The 19932-nt window shown below is 47.0% G+C and overlaps 1 protein-coding gene across 2 annotated transcripts in view; it reads right to left on the reverse strand.

The window, feature by feature from the left end:
* The window catches only part of LOC149428940 (transcriptional enhancer factor TEF-1-like), a 114601-nt gene extending 96200 nt beyond the window's left edge, over window positions 1-18401 (reverse strand). For both annotated transcript variants that reach the window (XR_016310659.1, XM_089666915.1), the window contains exon 1: window positions 18146-18401. Coding sequence is in view for 1 of the 2 variants with exons in the window: in XM_089666915.1 (XP_089523041.1) it covers window positions 18146-18293 (148 nt within the window). In the remaining variant the exon portion in view is untranslated. The remainder of the gene's footprint in view (window positions 1-18145) is intronic.
* Window positions 18402-19932: the final 1531 nt, after the last annotated feature.

Raw genomic sequence — 19932 nt, forward strand, 5'->3', positions numbered from 1 at the left:
CGGACCCCGCATTCACTATATCCGGTCTCCCCGGACCCCGCATTCACTATATCCGCTCTCCCCGGACCCCGCATTCACTATATCCGCTCTCCCCGGACCCCGCATTCACTATATCCGCTCTCCCCGGACCCTGCATTCACTATATCCGCTCTCCCCGGACCCCACATTCACTATATCTGGTCTCCCCGGACCCCGCATTCACTATATCCGCTCTCCCCGGACCCCGCATTCACTATATCCGCTCTCCCCGGACCCCGCATTCACTATATCTGGTCTCCCCAGATCCTGCATTCACTATATCCGCTCTCCCCGGACCCCGCATTCACTATATCCGCTCTCCACGGACCCCGTATTCACTATATCCGGTCTCCCCGGACCCCGCATTCACTATATCCGCTCTCCCCGGACCCCGCATTCACTATATCCGCTCTCCCCGGACCCCGCATTCACTATATCCGCTCTCCCCGGACCCTGCAATCACTATATCCGCTCTCCCCGGACCCCGCATTCACTATATCCGCTCTCCCCAGACCCCGCATTCACTATATCCGCTCTCCCCGGACCCCGCATTCACTATATCCGCTCTCCCCGGACCCCGCATTCACTATATCTGGTCTCCCCAGATCCTGCATTCACTATATCCGCTCTCCCCGGACCCCGCATTCACTATATCCGCTCTCCACGGACCCCGTATTCACTATATCCGGCCTCCCCGGACCCCGCATTCACTATATCCGCTCTCCCCGGACCCTGCATTCACTATATCCGCTCTCCCCGGACCCCGCATTCACTATATCCGCTCTCCCCGGACCCTGCAATCACTATATCCGCTCTCCCCGGATCCCGCATTCACTATATCCGCTCTCCCCGGACCCCGCATTCACTATATCCGCTCTCCCCGGACCCCGCATTCACTATATCCGCTCTCCCCGGACCCCGCATTCACTATATCCGCTCTCCCCGGATCCCGCATTCACTATATCCGCTCTCCCCGGACCCTGCATTCACTATATCTGCTCTCCCACAGTACACAGAACATGGAAATGCAATTATTTTAGTAAATATAAACTGCTAAATACCTTTGATTGTTAGCAGTTAGGGCAGTCTTGTGACTTCTATCAGTGTCCAACCGAGCGCTGGTTAAAGCTTGTAGGAGGAGTTTTCATTCCCCCTGACCCTCTGTCTGGACAGTGCTGATTGGCCCTGTGCTGATCACATGCACCCTCCCAGGAAAAAAACAAACAAAACTCTCCAGCAATACACACCAAACTCAGCATGTGCAGAGTGACTCCACACAATATGCCTTATCAGGAGATAAGAAGGGGGGCACTGGAAGAAGGGGAGGATCAGAGAAGTCAGGATCAAACAGCCTTTTTTTTTTTTTTTTTTTACACAATGCAGAGGATTAACCCCTTCCACACTGAGTATAACAAGCACGCTTTACTGCATCTACAGACTGATTGTACTGTTGGGGGTTTAGTAACATTTTAAATAGATTATCATCCACAATACAAAATATCAAAAGGTTTCGGTAATCTGGAGAAAAAGGGACAAGGCTGAAGACAAAAGCGGACCACGTCCGCATATTATATGTTGAAACAGCCACCTGTAGTCTCCATGGGAACCCCCATGTGACAGGGTGACAACACAGGAGTACAATTTGTAGACCATTAACAGCGCATTAGCACATTTTTAACAGGAAGTGTCTGAAAAAAGGGACCTTCATGGCAGGATCACCGGTGATTATTTTATCTGTAGCTGCAGATTCTAGTGACTGGGTTTACTTCAACTACCTATGCGACTATTCAGTGAACACATCGTACTCGTAGTGTCCAGGTTCAGGAAACACTAACAGAATGGCCACTCGTGGGTCACCGAAGGAAGCATCTGATATTCCAACCATCCATATCATTTCCACAGTACAGAACCTTTAAAAAAAAAAAGGTGCCCAATGCTGCAATGTTTAAACAATACTTTTTTTCAGTTGAGTCACTGAGCGTGTCCAATCCATCTGTCAGTCTACAGGAACTCCATGAACAGACTCCATGCAGCTGTTAAACCTCATGCCGTGCGCAACAGAATTTAAGCAGATACACAGAGAAGATGACGAACGCCCCGATTACAAGGACGATGTTTGCTTTCTGTAAGGGCCATTGGCTTGGCAATCCAACAAGGGCTTTCTTTTTGAGGAATCCGCGTGAAAGTGGCGTTCTATGCCAAAAATGATTTCTCCGGAAAAACACCAGAACTCCTACAAATCGACTTCTGGAGAAGACCAGCCCATTGGTGGTCCCCAAACTGCTCAACGCTCTACAGTCCAGATTTAAAGAAGCATGGCCAAAGAACTTCTCCTGTGGGTCACAGGAGTGCGATCTTGTGACCCAGAATCAGTCGGCTGGCGGTTGACATCACAGGGCCGATGGTCCAGGCTCTGTAGGGATCCAGACAATAATGTCGGGATCCACCCACATGCTAGACCATCAGCTGGTTCAGCCTCTCAGCGGGCTTGCTAAGAGGCTGAGCCAGCTGCTACCGCCTCTTCCACAGCCCGGAACTTCAATGAGCGCTGGAGGGACAAAGTAGAGAGCCGGAGACTGATCATTGTTACTCACAGAAGACCCAAAAACTGAGCAGGAAGCAATCTTTGATCGCTCAGTGCTCAGTGTAGAGGCGGCAGGGGACAAATGCAGCATTAGATTGATGCAGCATCTACACAGGTGAGTATGTTATTTATTTAGATTGTAAGCTCCCAGGATCAGGGCCCTCCTATCCCTCTTGTATGGAACTGTATTGTTGCTGTATTGTCTCCCTTTATATTGTAAAGCGCTGAGCAAACTGTTGGCGCCAAAAAAATCACCCCTGTGCGAATGGAGCCTTAAAATGTACACTGAGCTGCGCATGCACACAAGTTACATCATCCAAGCCCGGCCAATTAACCACCTCCCGTCCGGCCATTGTATATAAACGGCTGGACGGCGGCAGTGCAGGGTCAGGTGAACGTTTATAAACTGCCTCCCCACTCCCTGGGAGCGCGCAGCACCGTGATCCGGTGCCTGCTGTGTCCTCCGGACACAGTGGAACATCGATCACTGTACAGGACCTCTCTGCAAGGTCCCGATCATGTGATCACTGATTGGCCAATCAGTGATCACATGAAGAGTAGTACGCAAGTTGTCACTTCTAACATCATTGCTTACTACGTGTGAAATCTGTGAATGATCACAGAGGTCACATGGCACAGGGCTATTCACAACAGCCTTGTACCATGTGACAAGCTGCGACCAATCACGGCTCACACAGTAGTTCTCAATGGCTGCAGGAATGCAGCCAGAGAGAAGGAGAAATTATTGCTTTTACAGCCTTTATGGGTATAAAAGCAATCAGTTGAAAAAAAATCTTCATCACCCCCCACAAGTAGCACAGTGTCACCATGGTGACACCATACTGCTAGGGTGACAATATGTAAAAAAAAAAAACAAACAAAAATATAAAAAAATTAAAAAATGTAAAAAAAAGTTTAAAAATTATAATTTTTGGTTATAAACTAATTTGGGCTATTTTTTTTTTTACTGAAAAGATAACGGAATAAGCATTGGCCAAGATTTATGATGAAATATTTATTTGCAAAATTTTATAAGAAAAACTTTTCTTCAAAATGTTTGGACTTTTTCATTTACATAGCAAAAAAAAAATCCCAGTGGTGAATAAATATCATCAAAATAAAGCTTTATCTGTCTCAAAAAAATGCTAAAAAATTCACTGAAGGGGGGTGAAAGTGTCCGGACTGGAAGGGGGGGGGGGGGGGGGGGGAGTGTCCGGACTGGAAGGGGGGAAAGTGCCCGGACTGGAAGGGGGGGAAAGCGTCCAGACTGGAAGTGGTTAAGATGGCCCAAGACCCTGAACCTAGAAGAAGTTGGTGCCAACCAGGGAACTTGCAGATATCACATCATTGGAGGGAAGACAAGTATTGTCAGGTTTTAGTAGCGTTTTAGAGTGGATACAGTGAATGCGGGGTCCGGGGAGAGCGAATATAGTGAATGCAGGGTCCGGGGAGACCGGATATAGTGAATGCGGGGTCCGGGGAGAGCGGATATAGTGAATGCGGGGTCCGGGGAGAGCGGATATAGTGAATGCGGGGTCCGGGGAGAGCGGATATAGTGAATGCGGGGTCCGGGGAGAGCGGATATAGTGAATGCGGGGTCCGGGGAGACCGGATATAGTGAATGCGGGGTCCGGGGAGAGCGGATATAGTGAATGCGGGGTCCGGGGAGACCGGATATAGTGAATGCGGGGTCCGGGGAGAGCGAATATAGTGAATGCGGGGTCCAGGGAGAGCGGATATAGTGAATGCGGGGTCCGGGGAGAGTGGATATAGTGAATGCGGGGTCCGGGGAGAGCGGATATAGTGAATGCAGGGTCCGGGGAGACCGGATATAGTGAATGCAGGGTCCGGGGAGACCGGATATAGTGAATGCAGGGTCCGGGGAGACCGGATATAGTGAATGCGGGGTCCGGGGAGAGTGGATATAGTGAATGCGGGGTCCGGGGAGAGCGGATATAGTGAATGCGGGGTCCGGGGAGACCGAATATAGTGAATGCGGGGTCCGGGGAGACCGAATATAGTGAATGCGGGGTCCGGGGAGAGCGGATATAGTGAATGCGGGGTCCGGGGAGAGCGGATATAGTGAATGCGGGGTCCGGGGAGAGCGGATATAGTGAATGCGGGGTCCGGGGAGATCGGATATAGTGAATGCAGGGTCTGGGGAGAGCGGATATAGTGAATTCGGGGTCCGGGGAGAGCGGATATAGTGCATTCGGGGTCCGGGGAGAGCGGATATAGTGAATGCGGGTCCGAGGAGAGCGGATATAGTGAATGCGGGGTCCAGGGAGAGCGGATATAGTGAATGCGGGGTCCGGGGAGAGTGGATATAGTGAATGCGGGGTCCGGGGAGAGCGGATATAGTGAATGCGGGTCCGGGGAGAGCGGATATAGTGAATGCAGGGTCCGGGGAGAGCGGATATAGTGAATTCGGGGTCCGGGGAGAGCGGATATAGTGAATGCGGGGTCCGGGGAGAGCGGATATAGTGAATGCGGGGTCCGGGGAGAGTGGATATAGTGAATGCAGGGTCCGGGGTTTAGTAACACTTTTATTATTCAGAGCTCCAACCTCATACCGCCATCATTTGACTCCCATAGGGTATGGATACCACCATTTATGGACCCTTTAAATGGTCTACAAATGACAGTATGTAATGTGTAGAGAACGATAGACTGTAAGCTCACAGATGGGAAGGATTCAAGGTCCTCTGTAAACACCTTGGCAGTATATGAGGCTCCATGTGAAGTAGATTGAAAAAAAGCCAAGGATACCTTCCAGTGCAACGAAAACTGCTAAAGCGAAAATAATTCTGACTTATAGAGATACAGAACTCAACAGGAATCTATTACCCCCCCCCCGCCCCCCTCCAATCCCATCTACTCATTATGCATGAAAAAGCAGCATTAGCATGCACTGGGACCCCCAACAGATGCCCAGGAGGACTCTGAACAAGCCTGGGCTTGTGAAAATTTCAGCGACTTGTGCAAATTTCACTAAGTTCAGTTCAGCTCTGTTCAATGGACAAACTCCATGCTGTTCGGCAGACTAGTTCAGCTCCAATCAAAAACCATGAACATTACCGCGTAATCTTGCAGCGCTGCACATTGCAAACTCAGCTTTTTTTTTTTGTTATTTTACTGACGTGCCACCCAAGAAATGGTACCTCTTCAACACACAAATCTAAATAAGGGGATATTGCAATTTAATAAAAAAAAACCCTTAAAGGTTCAAATAAAATGCCAAGCTTTGAATAAGCGGCAAATTGGAAGATTGAATAACCGCGTAATCTCGCAGCACCGCCGCATTACAAACTCAGCTTTTTTTTTTGTTATTTTACGGATGTGCCACGCAAGAAATGGTACTTCTTGAATACACAAATCTTAAATAATAAAGGGATATTGCAACTTAAGAAAAAACAAAACAAAAAAACTAAAAAGGTTAAAATAAAATGCCAAACTTTGAATAAGCGGCAAATTGGAAGATTGAATTACCGCGTAATCTCGCTGCACTGCCTCATTGTAAACTCAACTTTTTTGTTATTTTACTGACGTGCCACCCAAGAAATGGTACTTCTCGAACACACAAATCTAAATAATAAATAAGGGGATATTGCAATTTAATAAAAAAAAACCCTAAAAGCTTCAAATAAAATGCCAAACTTTGAATAAGCGGCAAATTGGAAAATTGAATTACAGTGTAATCTCGCTGCACTGCCGCATTACAAACTCAACTTTTTTGTTAATTTACTGACGTGCCACCCAAGAAATGGTACTTTTTGAACACCCACATCTTAAATAATAAATAAGGGGATATTGTAATTTAATAAAAAAAAACCCTTAAAGGTTCAAATAAAATGGCAAGCTTTGAATAAGAGGCAAATTGGAAGATATTGCAACTCAAGAAAAAAAAAAAAACCCTAAAAGGTTCAAATAAAATGCCAAAAACTTTGAATAAGAGGCAAATTGGAAGATATTGCAACTCAAGAAAAAAAAAAAAAAACCCTAAAAGGTTCAAATAAAATGCCAAAAACTTTGAATAAGAGGCAAATTGGAAGATTTAATTACCGTGTAATCTCGCTGCACTGCCGCATTGTAAACTCAACTTTTTTGTTAATTTATTGACATGCCATCCAAGAAATGGTAATTTTTGAACACCCACATCTTAAATAATAAATAAGGGGATATTGCAGCTAAAGAAAAAAAAACAGAAGCAAAAAATCCCTAAAAGGTTCAAATAAAATGCCAAGCTTTGAATAAGCGGCAAATTGTAAGATTGAATTGCCATGTAATCTCGCAGCACTGCCGCGTTGTAAACTCAACTTTTTTGTTATTTTACTGACGTGCCACCCAAGAAATGGTACTTCTTGAACACACAAATCTAAATAAAAAATAAGGGGGTATTGCAATTTAAGAAAAAAAAAACAAAAAAAACAGAAGCAAAAAATCCCTAAAAGGTTCAAATAAAATGTCAAGCTTTGCTTAAGCGGCAAATTGGAAGATTGAATAGCCGCGTAATCTCGCAGCACTGCCGCGTTACAAACTCAACTTTTTTGTTATTTTACTGACACGCCATCCAAGAAATGGTACTTCTTGAACACACAAATCTAAATAATAAGGGAATATTGCAATTTAATAAAAAAACCCTTAAAGGTTCAAATAAAATGCCAAGCTTTGAATAAGCGGCAAATTGGAAGATTGAATTACCGCGTAATCTCGCTGCACTGCCGCATTGTAAACTCAACTTTTTTGTTATTTTACTGACGTGCCATCCAAGAAATGATACTTCTTGAACACACAAATCTAAATAATAAATAAGGGGATATTGCAATTTAATTAAAAAAAACCCTTAAAGGTTGAAATAAAATGCCAAACTTTGAATAAGCGGCAAATTGGAAGATTGAAAGAGCGTAATCTCGCTGCACTGCCGCGTTACAAACTCAACTTTTTTGTTATTTTACTGACACGCCATCCAAGAAATGGTACTTCTTGAACACACAAATCTAAATAATAAGGGGATATTGCAATTTAATAAAAAAAACCCTTAAAGGTTGAAATAAAATGCCAAACTTTGAATAAGCGGCAAATTGGAAGATTGAAAGAGCGTAATCTCGCTGCACTGCCACATTGTAAACTCAGCTTTTTTGTTATTTTACTGACGTGCCACCCAAGAAATGGTACCTGTTGAACACACAAATCTAAATAAGGGGATATTGCAATTTAATTTAAAAAAAACCCTAAAAGGTTCAAATAAAATGCCAAGCTTTGAATAAGCGGCAAACTGGAAGATTGAATTACCGCGTAATCTCGCAGCACTGCCGCATTGTAAACTCAAATTTTGTTATTTTACAGACATGCCACCCAAGAAATGGTACTTTTTGAACACACAAATCTAAATAATAAATAAGGGGATATTGAAATAAAAAGCAAAACAAAAAAACCCTAAACGGTTCAAATAAAATACCAAAAACTTTGAATAAGCGGCAAATTGGAAGATTGAATAGCCGCGTAATCTCGCTGCACTTCCGCATTGTAAACTCAACTTTTTTGTTATTTTACTGACGTGCCACGCAAGAAATGGTACCTCTTGAACACACAAATCTAAATAAAAAATATGGGGATATTGGAACTTAAGAAAAAAAAAAAAACAGAAGCAAAAAATCCCTAAAAGGTTCAAATAACATGCCAAGATTTGAATAAGCGGCAAATCGGAAGATTGAATAACCGCGTAATCCCGCAGCACTGCCGCATTACAAACTCAACTTTTTTGTTATTTTACTGACGTGCCACCCAAGAAATGATACTTCTTGAACACACAAATCTAAATAATAAATATGGGGATATTGCAATTTAATTAAAAAAAACCCTTAAAGGTTGAAATAAAATGCCAAGCTTTTAATTAGCGGCAAATTGGAAGATATTGCAACGTAAGAAAAAAAAAAAACCCCTAAAAGGTTCAAATAAAATGCCGAGCTTTGAATAAGCGGCAAATTGGAAGATTGAATAGCCGTGTAATCTCGCAGCACTGCCGCGTTACAAACTCAACTTTTTTGTTATTTTACTGACGTGCCACCCAAGAAATGGTACTTCTTGAACACACAAATCTAAATAATAAATAAGGGGGTATTGCAACTTAAAAAAAAAAAAACAGAAGCAAAAAATCCCTAAAAGGTTCAAATAAAATGTCAAGCTTTGAATAAGCGGCAAATTGGAAGATATTGCAACTTAAGAAAAAAAAAAAAACCCTAAAAGGTTCAAATAAAATGGCAAGCTTTGAATAAGCGGCAAATTGGAAGAGCGATACCAGGAGCCGGCATTGTGCGGTAGGCAGCCCTACTCCAATTTAATTGCAAATCAAAATGTGGAAGAGCAGAGATCAGTTAATCTCCAGACCCCGGCAATCCAGCGAGGCCTACAAACTTTCTGCCAAGAGCAGCTGAGTAGCATCAGCCCGAGTCTATATATTATTTTTTTTTTTTTCCAGACATTATGTTCCATTTGGCTGCTGAGGTCACATGACAGCTGCAAACTAAAAGCCTAGAGGATTGCTGCTGCCTCCAGTCCGCACTGACAGCCTGGAAGAGCCTTGCACACCAAACAGGAGGAGGGGGGGGGGGGTATCCGTCTTTCCATTACATCATCCAGCCAGCACTGGGGGGGGGGGGGGGAGCACAGCTGGTGGCAGCCGCAGTACCATCTGCTTTCCTCTCTACACTGTGCGCTCGTTTTCTCTGCAGGCTCCTACAGTTACTTACTTAGGAACTAAAAACTACACGCACGCCGAAATCGAGTCATCTGCTAGGGAGGCAGAAAGAGCGGCGTACGAGAGGAGCTGTTTATAGACAGCGTGGTGCTCCGGAGAGTGCTCCTCAGCTTCGAGGGGGGGGGGGGGGTAAAAAAAAAAAAAAAAATGACCCGGCCAATTATTCCGTTCTGACAACCCAAGTTAATGAATTGTCATTAGCCTCAATTAGAGTGTTTAGCAGCTCCGGAACCACACCTGTTGTCACGGGAAGTGAAAGATTGGTGGACCTTTATGATAGGGCAGCACAGCGGCTAAATGGTCAGCACTTTCACCTGGCAGTACTGGGGTCGTTGGTTCAAATCCCAACCACGGCACATAGAAGTACCTGAAATAAATACGTGGGCAGCACAGTGGCTAAGTGGTTAGCACTTCTGCCTGGCAGTACTAGGGTCGTCAGTTCAAATTCCAACCACGGCACCACCTGCCTGGAGTTTGCATGTTCTCCCCGTGCCTGCGTGGGTTTCCTCCGGGTACTCTGGTAGGTTAATTGACTCCTGTCTACATTGGCCTTGTATGTGTATGTATGAATGTGAGTTAGGGGCTTTAGATTGTACGCCCCTTGAGGGTCGGGGACTGATGTGAATGTGGGCAGCACGGTGGCTAAATGGTTAGCACTTCCACCTGGCAGTACTCGGGTCGTTGGTTCAAATCCCGAAACGGCACCACCTGCCTGGAGTTTGCATGTTCTCCCTGTGCCTGCATGGGTTTCCTCCGGGTACTCCGGTAGGTTAATTGGCTCCTGTCTACATTGGCCTTGTAAGTGTATGTATGAATGTGAGTTAGGGGCCTTAGATTGTACGCCCCTTGAGGGTCAGGGACTGATGTGAATGTGGGCAGCACAGTGGCTAAATGGTTAGCACTTCTGCCTGGCAGTACTCAGGTCGTTGGTTCGAATCCCAACCACGGCACCACCTGCCTGGAGTTTGCGTGTTCTCCCTGTGCCTGCGTAGGTTTCCTCCGGGTACTCCGGTTTCCTGCCACACACTCCAAAGACATGCTACGAGGTGAATTGGCTCCTGTCTAAATTGGTCCTAGTATGTATGAACGCAGGGGCGGATTGACAACTCATGGGGCCCCCGGGCAATAGGGGATCATGAGGCCCCTGTGTCCCAAACTCAAAAATCCTATGAAAAAGGTACCAGGGGCATCTCATGGGGCCCCCTACTGACCCCGGGCCCTCGGTCCAGAGGAAGGCAAAATAAAACCCCCAGCAAAGGATGATCCAATTTGCTCCTACAGATCATGTCTGATCTCAATCCAGCTCTCCTCTTTGGAGAGAGAGGCAGCAACTTGCTCCTGCTACTGTCAGTTACAGACAGAGAGGGATAGGGGGGCGGGGCTGAGCCGCGCTCTCTCTCGGTTAATGAAAACACAGAGCAGGCTCAGGAGCAAGCACACATGAGTGACCTCCATAACAGGTTACATAGTTAGCCTGGCCAAAAAAAGACAAACTACTATCCAAAAAAAAAAGTTATAATTCTATGCCCACAACTGATCCAGAGGAAGGCAAAAAATTGAAAAAAAAACCCAGCTGTGTAAATTGACGGCACTATATAAGTACCTGAAATAAATAAAAATTTAAAAAATAAATAAAATAACTGGCAGCCAAAAGAACTTCAAGCACTTGAGTGCCGAGACGATTTTCCTGGTAGAAGAGTTTTCAAACCAAACTCAAACTGTAACAAACACTTGTAAAAAAAGAACAATAATATACTAACAGAACCCCAATCCAGTCACACACCTTCCTTGAGCTATGGACTTCTGGATCACCCTTCCATACTATACATCCTCTTCAAAGTAGCTGGTGAATTTAACTACAACGTCATACAATATTGCAGTTCAGTTTTCACTGACCATCACCATAGAAATGGGTATCCTAAATGCTTTAAAATTTATGGAATTTGGTAGATTTCATGATTTTTTTTGGGGGGGTGGGGGCATAAGAGTGAATGGTAACACAATTCTGAGATTTGTTTGTGACGATCATGCCGTTTTCAAATTATGAAGGGCAGGGGCGTATTTACCACAAGGCAAACAGGGCACCTGCCTAGGACGGCATTTTTAAGGGGGCAGCACCAGGGGCGGACTGACAACTCATGGGGCCCCCCGGGCAATAGGGGATCATGGGGCCCCTGTGTCCTCCCCCAAAAAAGCCTATGAAAGGTACCAAGGACATCTCATGGGGCCTCCTACTGACCCCGGGCCCTCGGGCAGTGCCCAAGTTCCCCAATGGTCAGTCCGCCCCTGGGCAGCACCTTCCCCCAGAAGAAGGGATGAAAGAAGGGACACGCGTGCCATGGGAACCAGCTAGGATCGGAGAGAGGCTGAGGGCTGCTTGATGTAGGATGTAGAGCCTTACTCTTTTTCCAGGGAATGTCCGTAGCTGTGAAGATGAGTATCTTTTTCTCTATCAGGGGGAGTCTGAGGTGGAAGGCAATCCCGGGTGGGGGGCAGGGGTGTTGTCGGTCAATGTCAGCAATGTCAGGCTCTCTCTTTGGAAGGGGGAAGGGGTGGTGGTGTTGATCGGTGTCTCTGGGGGCAGACAATTTTTGTGTTGCCTAGGGCAGGACAAAACCTAAATACACTACTGATGAAGGGCAGTAGTGAGCGCCGGGGACAGAAGTGCTGGTTATCACAGAGGGAGATTTATAAACTTGTTTGGAAGTTTCAATTTTAACAGAGACCATTCTTCAGTCAAATAAATCACCATACTAAAGGTCAACCAAGGACAGTAGCTCATGGGGACTAGTGTAGGTTCTTCAGGGACAAGCAGATATCTCTTTCATCTATGCCCACCCTTCCTGGGTCTCGTTGGCAATAATGAGAGCCTCAAGCTAGGGCATTACAGATACCTACAGGAAATTAAGCTGCACTGAAAGAAACCGTCCCCCCCCCCCCCATGCTGGCCTCTCCTTCTGAAAATACTAGTTGCCTCACTGTTATGCTGATCCAACAGCTTCAATGTTTCCCAAGCAACAAGCAAAGAACAAATATGCAGATTGGAGCTCTGACATGACCGACTACACTGGTTGCATACACGTGTCAGGTTGGTGAACTATATGACAGAAGCTAGTGGATCATTATGGCAACAAGGCAACAGGTCTGTGTGGAGGTGGCCAGCAAAGGAAGGCTATGCAACAAAAGGCAATCTATACATTTCTCGGTTTCTCTTAAGCAATGAAATTGGTAGAGCCTTACAAAAAAAGATGTCTGAAATGTGTAGGAAACTGAAGTAAACCTGAGCTTTGCCCATGCAGGAAAAAGCAACAGGTTCACTTTAAAGCCAGCCACTGCAGCATCCAATATTTCAGTTCCCTCTGCCAGTACCATGAGCAAGGAGAAGCAGCCCAGTATAGGCTCTGAGAAAATCCCAGTCAGAGCTTACACAGGGCTGAGGACTATCCAGCTGGCCCCATGTGTCAATAGCAGGCCAATCAACTAGCAACACTGTCATACGACAGGAAGGGGTACTTGATTCCCCTTTGTTGGAAATACCAATTACTTCCACATGTTGAGTGGACCAGTGGGAAGTTGATTTTAAGGAGGGGTAAGTCTGACTTACATAATTCACAAAGCCAAAGGGTAGGTCCACCCCAGGGTCCAAGGGTAGGCCCACCCAAAGGTACAAGGGTAGGCCCACCCAAAGGTACAAGGGTAGGCCCACCCAAAGGTCCAAGGGTAGGCCCACCCAAAGGTCCAAGGGCAGGCCCACCCAAAGGTCCAAGGGCAGGCCCACCCAAAGGTCCAAGGGCAGGCCCACCCAAAGGTCCAAGGGCAGGCCCACCCAAAGGTCCAAGGGCAGGCCCACCCAAAGGTCCAAGGGCAGGCCCACCCAAAGGTCCAAGGGTAGGCCCACCCAAAGGTCCAAGGGCAGGCCCACCCAAAGGTCCAAGGGCAAGCCCACCCAAAGGTCCAAGGGCAGGCCCACCCAAAGGTCCAAGGGCAGGCCCACCCAAAGGTCCAAGGGCAGGCCCACCCAAAGGTCCAAGGGCAGGCCCACCCAAAGGTCCAAGGGCAGGCCCACCCAAAGGTCCAAGGGCAGGCCCACCCAAAGGTCCAAGGGTAGGCCCACCCAAAGGTCCAAGGGCAGGCCCACCCAAAGGTCCAAGGGCAGGCCCACCCAAAGGTCCAAGGGCAGGCCCACCCAAAGGTCCAAGGGCAGGCCCACCCAAAGGTCCAAGGGTAGGCCCACCCAAAGGTCCAAGAGTAGGTTCAGCCAATGGTCCAAGGGTAGGTTCAGCCAATGGTCCAAGGGTAGGTTCAGCCAATGGTCCAAGGGTAGGTTCAGCCAATGGTCCAAGGGTAGGTCCACCCAATGGTCCAAGGGTAGGTCCACCCAATGGTCCTAGGGTAGGTCCACCCAAAGGTCCAAGGGTAGGTCCACCCAAAGGTCCAAGGGTAGGCCCACCCAAAGATCCAAGGGTAGGTTCAGCCAATGGTCCAAGGGTAGGTTCAGCCAATGGTCCAAGGGTAGGTTCAGCCAATGGTCCAAGGGTAGGTTCAGCCAATGGTCCAAGGGTAGGTCCACCCAATGGTCCAAGGGTAGGTCCACCCAATGGTCCAAGGGTAGGTCCACCCAAAGGTCCAAGGGTAGGTCCACCCAAAGGTCCAAGGGTAGGTCCACCCAAAGGTCCAAGGGTAGGTCCACCCAAAAGTAATACTTTAAGGGCATAGCCTCACAATTCCTGCCTGCAATGTGTTATTTTATTCTACTGTTCTTTGGTGGTGTAAATATTATGCAACGTGTGTAAAATATACAGGAACTCTATAAGGAAGTAGAAAGCATAAAAAGACATGAAGTTTAACCCACCCTATAATAAAAATGAATCGGGGTCAGTAGAAGTGAACTTGTATGGCATGATTGAAATCGGATCCACCCACAGCAGAGAAAACAGAGAAACTAGGTTGCCTATTTATAATACTCGTTACACAATTGTCAGGTGCCCGTCTTCCAGCGACATGAAAGTCACCGCATGTCAGAGGCGGATACAGCACATTCGAACACCTTGCTTATTAGAGGCAAGCGCCGACGTGCCACCGCTTATTACAAATCATCATTTTCACCACGAACTGTAACTGAAAATATACGAATATTACAGTGCATCCAGGAACTTAGATGTTCCTTAAAAGAGGAGAAAAAAAAAAAAAAGCTGGAGCTGGAGTAGAACCAACAGTAATCAGCAATTACCAAACCAAAAAATTATAAATCATTTCATTACTGCCTATTACTTCCATTTCAATTTGTAGCCAGTCATGAACTGTACAACTGTCAAAAATGTTCAAATTTGCATTCAACTGACAACACTTTTTGGGTTATTTACCAAGACCGGACAGTGCATAATCTGGAGCAACTCTGCATAGAAACCAATCAGTTTCCAGGATTTTATTGCCCAAGCTAAACCACTTCCAGTCCGGACGCTTTCACCCCCTTCCAGTCCGGACGCTTTCCCCCCCCCCCCCTTCCAGTCCGGACGCTTTCCCCCCCCCCCCCCTTCCAGTCCGGACGCTTTCCCCCCCCTTCCAGTCCGGACGCTTTCACCCCCCTTCCAGTCCGGACGCTTTCACCCCCTTCCAGTCCGGACGCTTTCCCCCCCCCCCTTCCAGTCCGGACGCTTTCCCCCCCCCCTTCCAGTCCGGACGCTTTCCCCCCCCCCTTCCAGTCCGGACGCTTTCCCCCCCCCTTCCAGTCCGGACGCTTCCCCCCCCCCTTCCAGTCCGGATGCTTTCCCCCCCTTCCAGTCCGGACGCTTTCCCCCCTTCCAGTCCGGACGCTTTCCCCCCCTTCCAGTCCGGGACGCTTTCCCCCCTTCCAGTCCGGACGCTTTCCCCCCCTTCCAGTCCGGACGCTTCCCCCCCCCTTCCAGTCCGGACGCTTTCCCCCCCCTTTCAGTCCGGACGCTTTCCCACCCCTTCCAGTCCGGACGCTCTTACCCCCTTCCAGTCCGGACGCTTTCACCCCCTTCCAGTCCGGACGCTTTCACCCCCTTCCAGTCCGGACGCTTTCACCCTCTTCCAGTCCGGACGCTTTCACCCCCTTCCAGTCCGGACGTTTTCACCCCCTTCCAGTCCGGACGCTTTCACCCCCTTCCAGTCCGGACACTTTCCCCCCCTTCCAGTCCGGACGCTTTCACCCTCTTCCAGTCCGGACGCTTCCCCCCCCCTTCCAGTCCGGACGCTTCCCCCCCCTTCCAGTCCGGACGCTTTCCCCCCCTTTCAGTCCGGACGCTTTCCCCCCTTCCAGTCCGGACGCTCTCACCCCCTTCCAGTCCGGACGCTTTCACCCCCTTCCAGTCCGGACGCTTTCACCCCCTTCCAGTCCGGACGCTTTCACCCCCTTCCAGTCCGGACACTTTCCCCCCCTTCCAGTCCGGACGCTTTCACCCTCTTCCAGTCCGGACGCTTCCCCCCCCCCTTCCAGTCCAGACACTTTCCCCCCCCCTTCCAGTCTGGACACTTTCCCCCCCCCCCCCCCTTCCAGTCCGGACACTTTCACCCCCTTCCTGTCCAGGCCAATTTTCAGCTTTCAGTGCTGTCACACTTTGAATGACAATTGCGCGGTCATGCAACACTGTACTCATATGAAATTGTTATAATTTTTTTGAGACAGATAGAGCTTTCTTTTGGTGGTATTTATTCACCACTGGAGTTTTTATTTTTTGCTAAACAAACCAAAAACTACTGAAAATTTTGAGAAAAAAAAAGTTTTTTTCTTAGTTTTTGTTTTAAAATTTTGTAAATAAGTGATTTTTCTCCTTCACTGATGTGTGCTAATGAGGCTGCAGTAATGGGCACTGATAGGTGGCACTGATGAGGAGGCACTGATGGGCATTGACAGGCATCGCTGATGGGCACTGAAAGGCAGCACTCATATATGGCACTGATAGGCAGCACTGACTGGCACCGTTAGGCGGCACTGACTGGCACTAAGGCACTGATAGTTGGCACTGATTGGCATTGATAGGGGACACTGAAAGGCAGCTCAGATGGGCACTAATATGTGGCATTGATGTGCACTGATAGGCACTGATATGTGGCACTGATGGGCACTGGCAGGTGGCACTGATGAGCACTGACAGCTGGCATTGATGGACACTGACAAGTGGCACTGCTGGGGCTACACTGATCATCAGGGCACAGATCATCTAATCAGCAGGGGATCTACAAACATACCTCCTGCTGAATCAGAACAGACCGGAGGTCACACACCTTGCAAGGGACAACAGGAAAAAAAAACAAACAAACCATGATCATGCCTTTAAAGAGGAATTCCAATAAAAATTCAAGCATTAAAAACTGTTCTGCCATTGGGATTAGGATTGAAAAGATTGTTTAGACTACAAGCCTTCTATGACAATAGGGATATGGGTACGGCCTGGCACGAGATTTACATCCTCTCCCCCAGATTTTCAAGGGCCAGTGAGAGCTTACTGGACGTGGCTGGAACCACATCACTTTCCAAAGATCAGGCCCCTCTCTTGGGGGCGAACCCATTTCAGGGTGCCCTGCCCTTCACAAAGAAATGCAAGCTCTACCTGGGGCTCCTGCCGGCTTCGCCGGGATCGGTCATGTTGCTGCAATGGACACAGTGAGGCGTCCGTCCCTGCTGCTCCGGGTTCGGGGATCTGAACTATCCGATCACCAGAGGGCGACGGACGCCATCGCCCGTCCCTTCTGAACAGCGCTCACCTATCTCTCAGGGGCTTACTAACCCATGCTCAACTGCTGTTTACATGGAACTCTTCTCAACTTCGGCCTTCAAAGTTCTTATTTGAATATTTGCTACTACGACCAAGATCTGCACCCGCAGCTCCGTCCAGGCTTTCGCGCCCACAACGGTGGCCCCTCCTACTTTTCTCAGGCCTAGCCCTCAGGGGACTCATTTTAGAACAATCCAGAATAGTTCGAATAATTCCATTATGGATTGGAAAGGAAAGTAATGGAAAATATACATATGTAGGGTTTACAAAGAGCCCATCAATACAGAAGATGCAAGTGTCAACTTGCATTTGAAGGTCAAAGTTCTGCAGCTACCTTTCTTATCTTTGCTTCAATACCTGGGCAACACTTGATCCAGGTTTATGGCCTACCAAGTAGTCAAGGAAAAGATCCAGAGCCTATCCCGATGGCCAGAGCCATATTTAGAAGTTATGTTTCCAAAACCGCCATTGCATGAGGATGGCCTTTCAAGCTGCATCCCTTGACCCTTTTGGCAATGACATTACTAAATTAAGCTATTGGAGGGAGCATGCGGTCTGCTCTTGTTTGGACCACCTAACAAGAGAAGGTAGAGATGGTTTCAGGTTTCTTGATCTGTAATGTCTTAACTGCTCAACAGTCCCTTACCCCCTGCAACAGCCTCTTAACCATTTTTTTAAGGTGGAGGAACCTCTGAAAAAACTTTCCGGTCTCAAGGAACCCCTGCTAATAATTGCTATATCTACAGATCACCGTATATTAGTGTGATGGTTGAAAATGTCCACAGGTGGCCCTAACTGGAGAATAAAACGAGGAAAGCATTGACAATGAGGCTTGGTGTTGTCTCTTCTAAACCTGATCTCCTAGGCACCTAGGCCCACCTAGACCCACAAGTGACATGATTGTAAATACAGCCCTGCTGACAGGTACATTTTAAAGATGGCTAGAGGGGAAGGCCTGGTCAGAATGTGTATTTCTTTACTTTCATTCATCAATGGTTTTCTCAACCAATGTGTAACACGACAATAGACAGCTGCTGGGAGACTTACCATACATTTTGCCCTCGTCGGATAATATAATTTTCCTCCTCCCACACGGTGGGTAGATGGCTAAGGCTTCCTGAAAGCTCTGCTCTATATCGGGGCTCCAGACGCCCTCCGCGTCATTGTCTATAGGTTTGTCAGCGGAGTCGCTCATCCTTTCGATGTCTTCGGCAGGACTTTCGCTGCCGCTCCAACTACTGGGCTCAATGGTTGCGGCTGGGTGATCCAAGCCGAAGCCTGGACGCCGGACAGAGAGAAACCTGGAAGGGAAGGAGGACAGGATATTAAAATACATTGTGGCCATATCACACTCATGTTAATCTGCACAGTACTGTGAGCCAGTAATCTTTCAAGGAAATAAAAGCTTTCAGTCCCCCCCTGTACCCATTCACCAGTCCGTTCTGTCGCTCTGTGCCAATTTAAAGGATTTTTGTTATTCGCCTTTTGCTGCGGACAAATTGAGGAAGGAATCTATCTTCTGCCACCAAAATTTACATTTAAAGGGGAAATGCAATGTGGTCTTGGATTGGTAGTTACATGACCCAATTTATTATAGGTAAAGTACAGCCATGAATTTGTTGTAAATATTATACCATGAAGAAGTTGGTGTAGGGGAGTTCAATGGGCTCTTGGTTATTCCAACCATGGAGGGTTTGGTAGACTCATTTTAAAAGATTACCTTTCCAAAGTACATCTAAAGCTCAAATTAGTTTTCCTGTTTTAAGATTTGGATTGAACAGGGGATCTATTAGAACCCTGGAAAAACGGTGTGTGTCCCACTAGGGAGGTTTCCCATCTTGGCCACCTAACAGGAAGTAGGTAGTCTGTCATTGGATGAGGTTTCCCCTTCTATTCCTTACTTTGGTGACAACCTCATATCTGGTATTTCTTATCACCTTCTGTCCTTCTGCAATTTGTTGCCTTTTGCTGCAGACAAATTGCGGAAGGGATCCATCTTCTGCCACCAAAATTTACATTTAAAGGGGAAATGCAATGTGGTCTTGGGTTAGGATTTACATGACCCAATTTATTATAGGTAAAGTACAGCTATCATTTTGTTGTAAATATTATACCATGAAGAAGTTGGGTGGGGGAGTTCAATGGGCTCTTGGTTATTCCAACCATGGAGGGTTTGGTAGACTCATTTTAAAGATTACCTTTCCAAAGTACATCTAAAGCTCAAATTAGTTTTCCTGTTTTAAGATTTGGATTGAACAGGGGATCTATTAGAACCCTGGAAAAACGGTGTGTGTCCCACTAGGGAGGTTTCCCATCTTGGACACCTAACAGGAAGTAGGTAGTCTGTCATCAGAAGATGTTTTCCCTTCTGTTCCCTACTTTGGTGACAACCTCATATCTGGTATTTCTTATCACCTTCTGTTGTTCATTTTAAAGATTACCTTTCCAAAGTACATCTAAAGCTCAATGTAGTTTTCCTGTTTTAAGATTTGGATAGAACAGGGATCCATTAGGTGTGTGTGTGTGTGCGCGTCCCCCCCACTAGGGAGGTTTCCCATCTTCGACACCTAACATTAAGTAGGTAGTCTGTCATCAGAAGATGTTTTCCCTTCTATTCCCTACTTTGGTGACAACCTCATATCTGGTATTTCTTATCACCTTCTGTCCATGGAACAATGGCCAATAAAATAGAGAGGGTGAAAACCCCAAGGTTTTTACTTACAGTGGCTGTAAACTCTTACATATACCCACTGAAGTGACTGGCCTCAGGAGATACACACAAATCAAACAAATCCTCCTACATAAGTTGTACCCATTTATTTTCCGTTTTCTCT

Source organism: Staurois parvus, unplaced genomic scaffold (assembly GCF_062004578.1).
Source record: "Staurois parvus isolate SC_StPar_1 unplaced genomic scaffold, SC_StPar_1.0 ptg002907l, whole genome shotgun sequence".
NCBI classification, from domain to species: Eukaryota; Metazoa; Chordata; class Amphibia; order Anura; family Ranidae; genus Staurois; species Staurois parvus.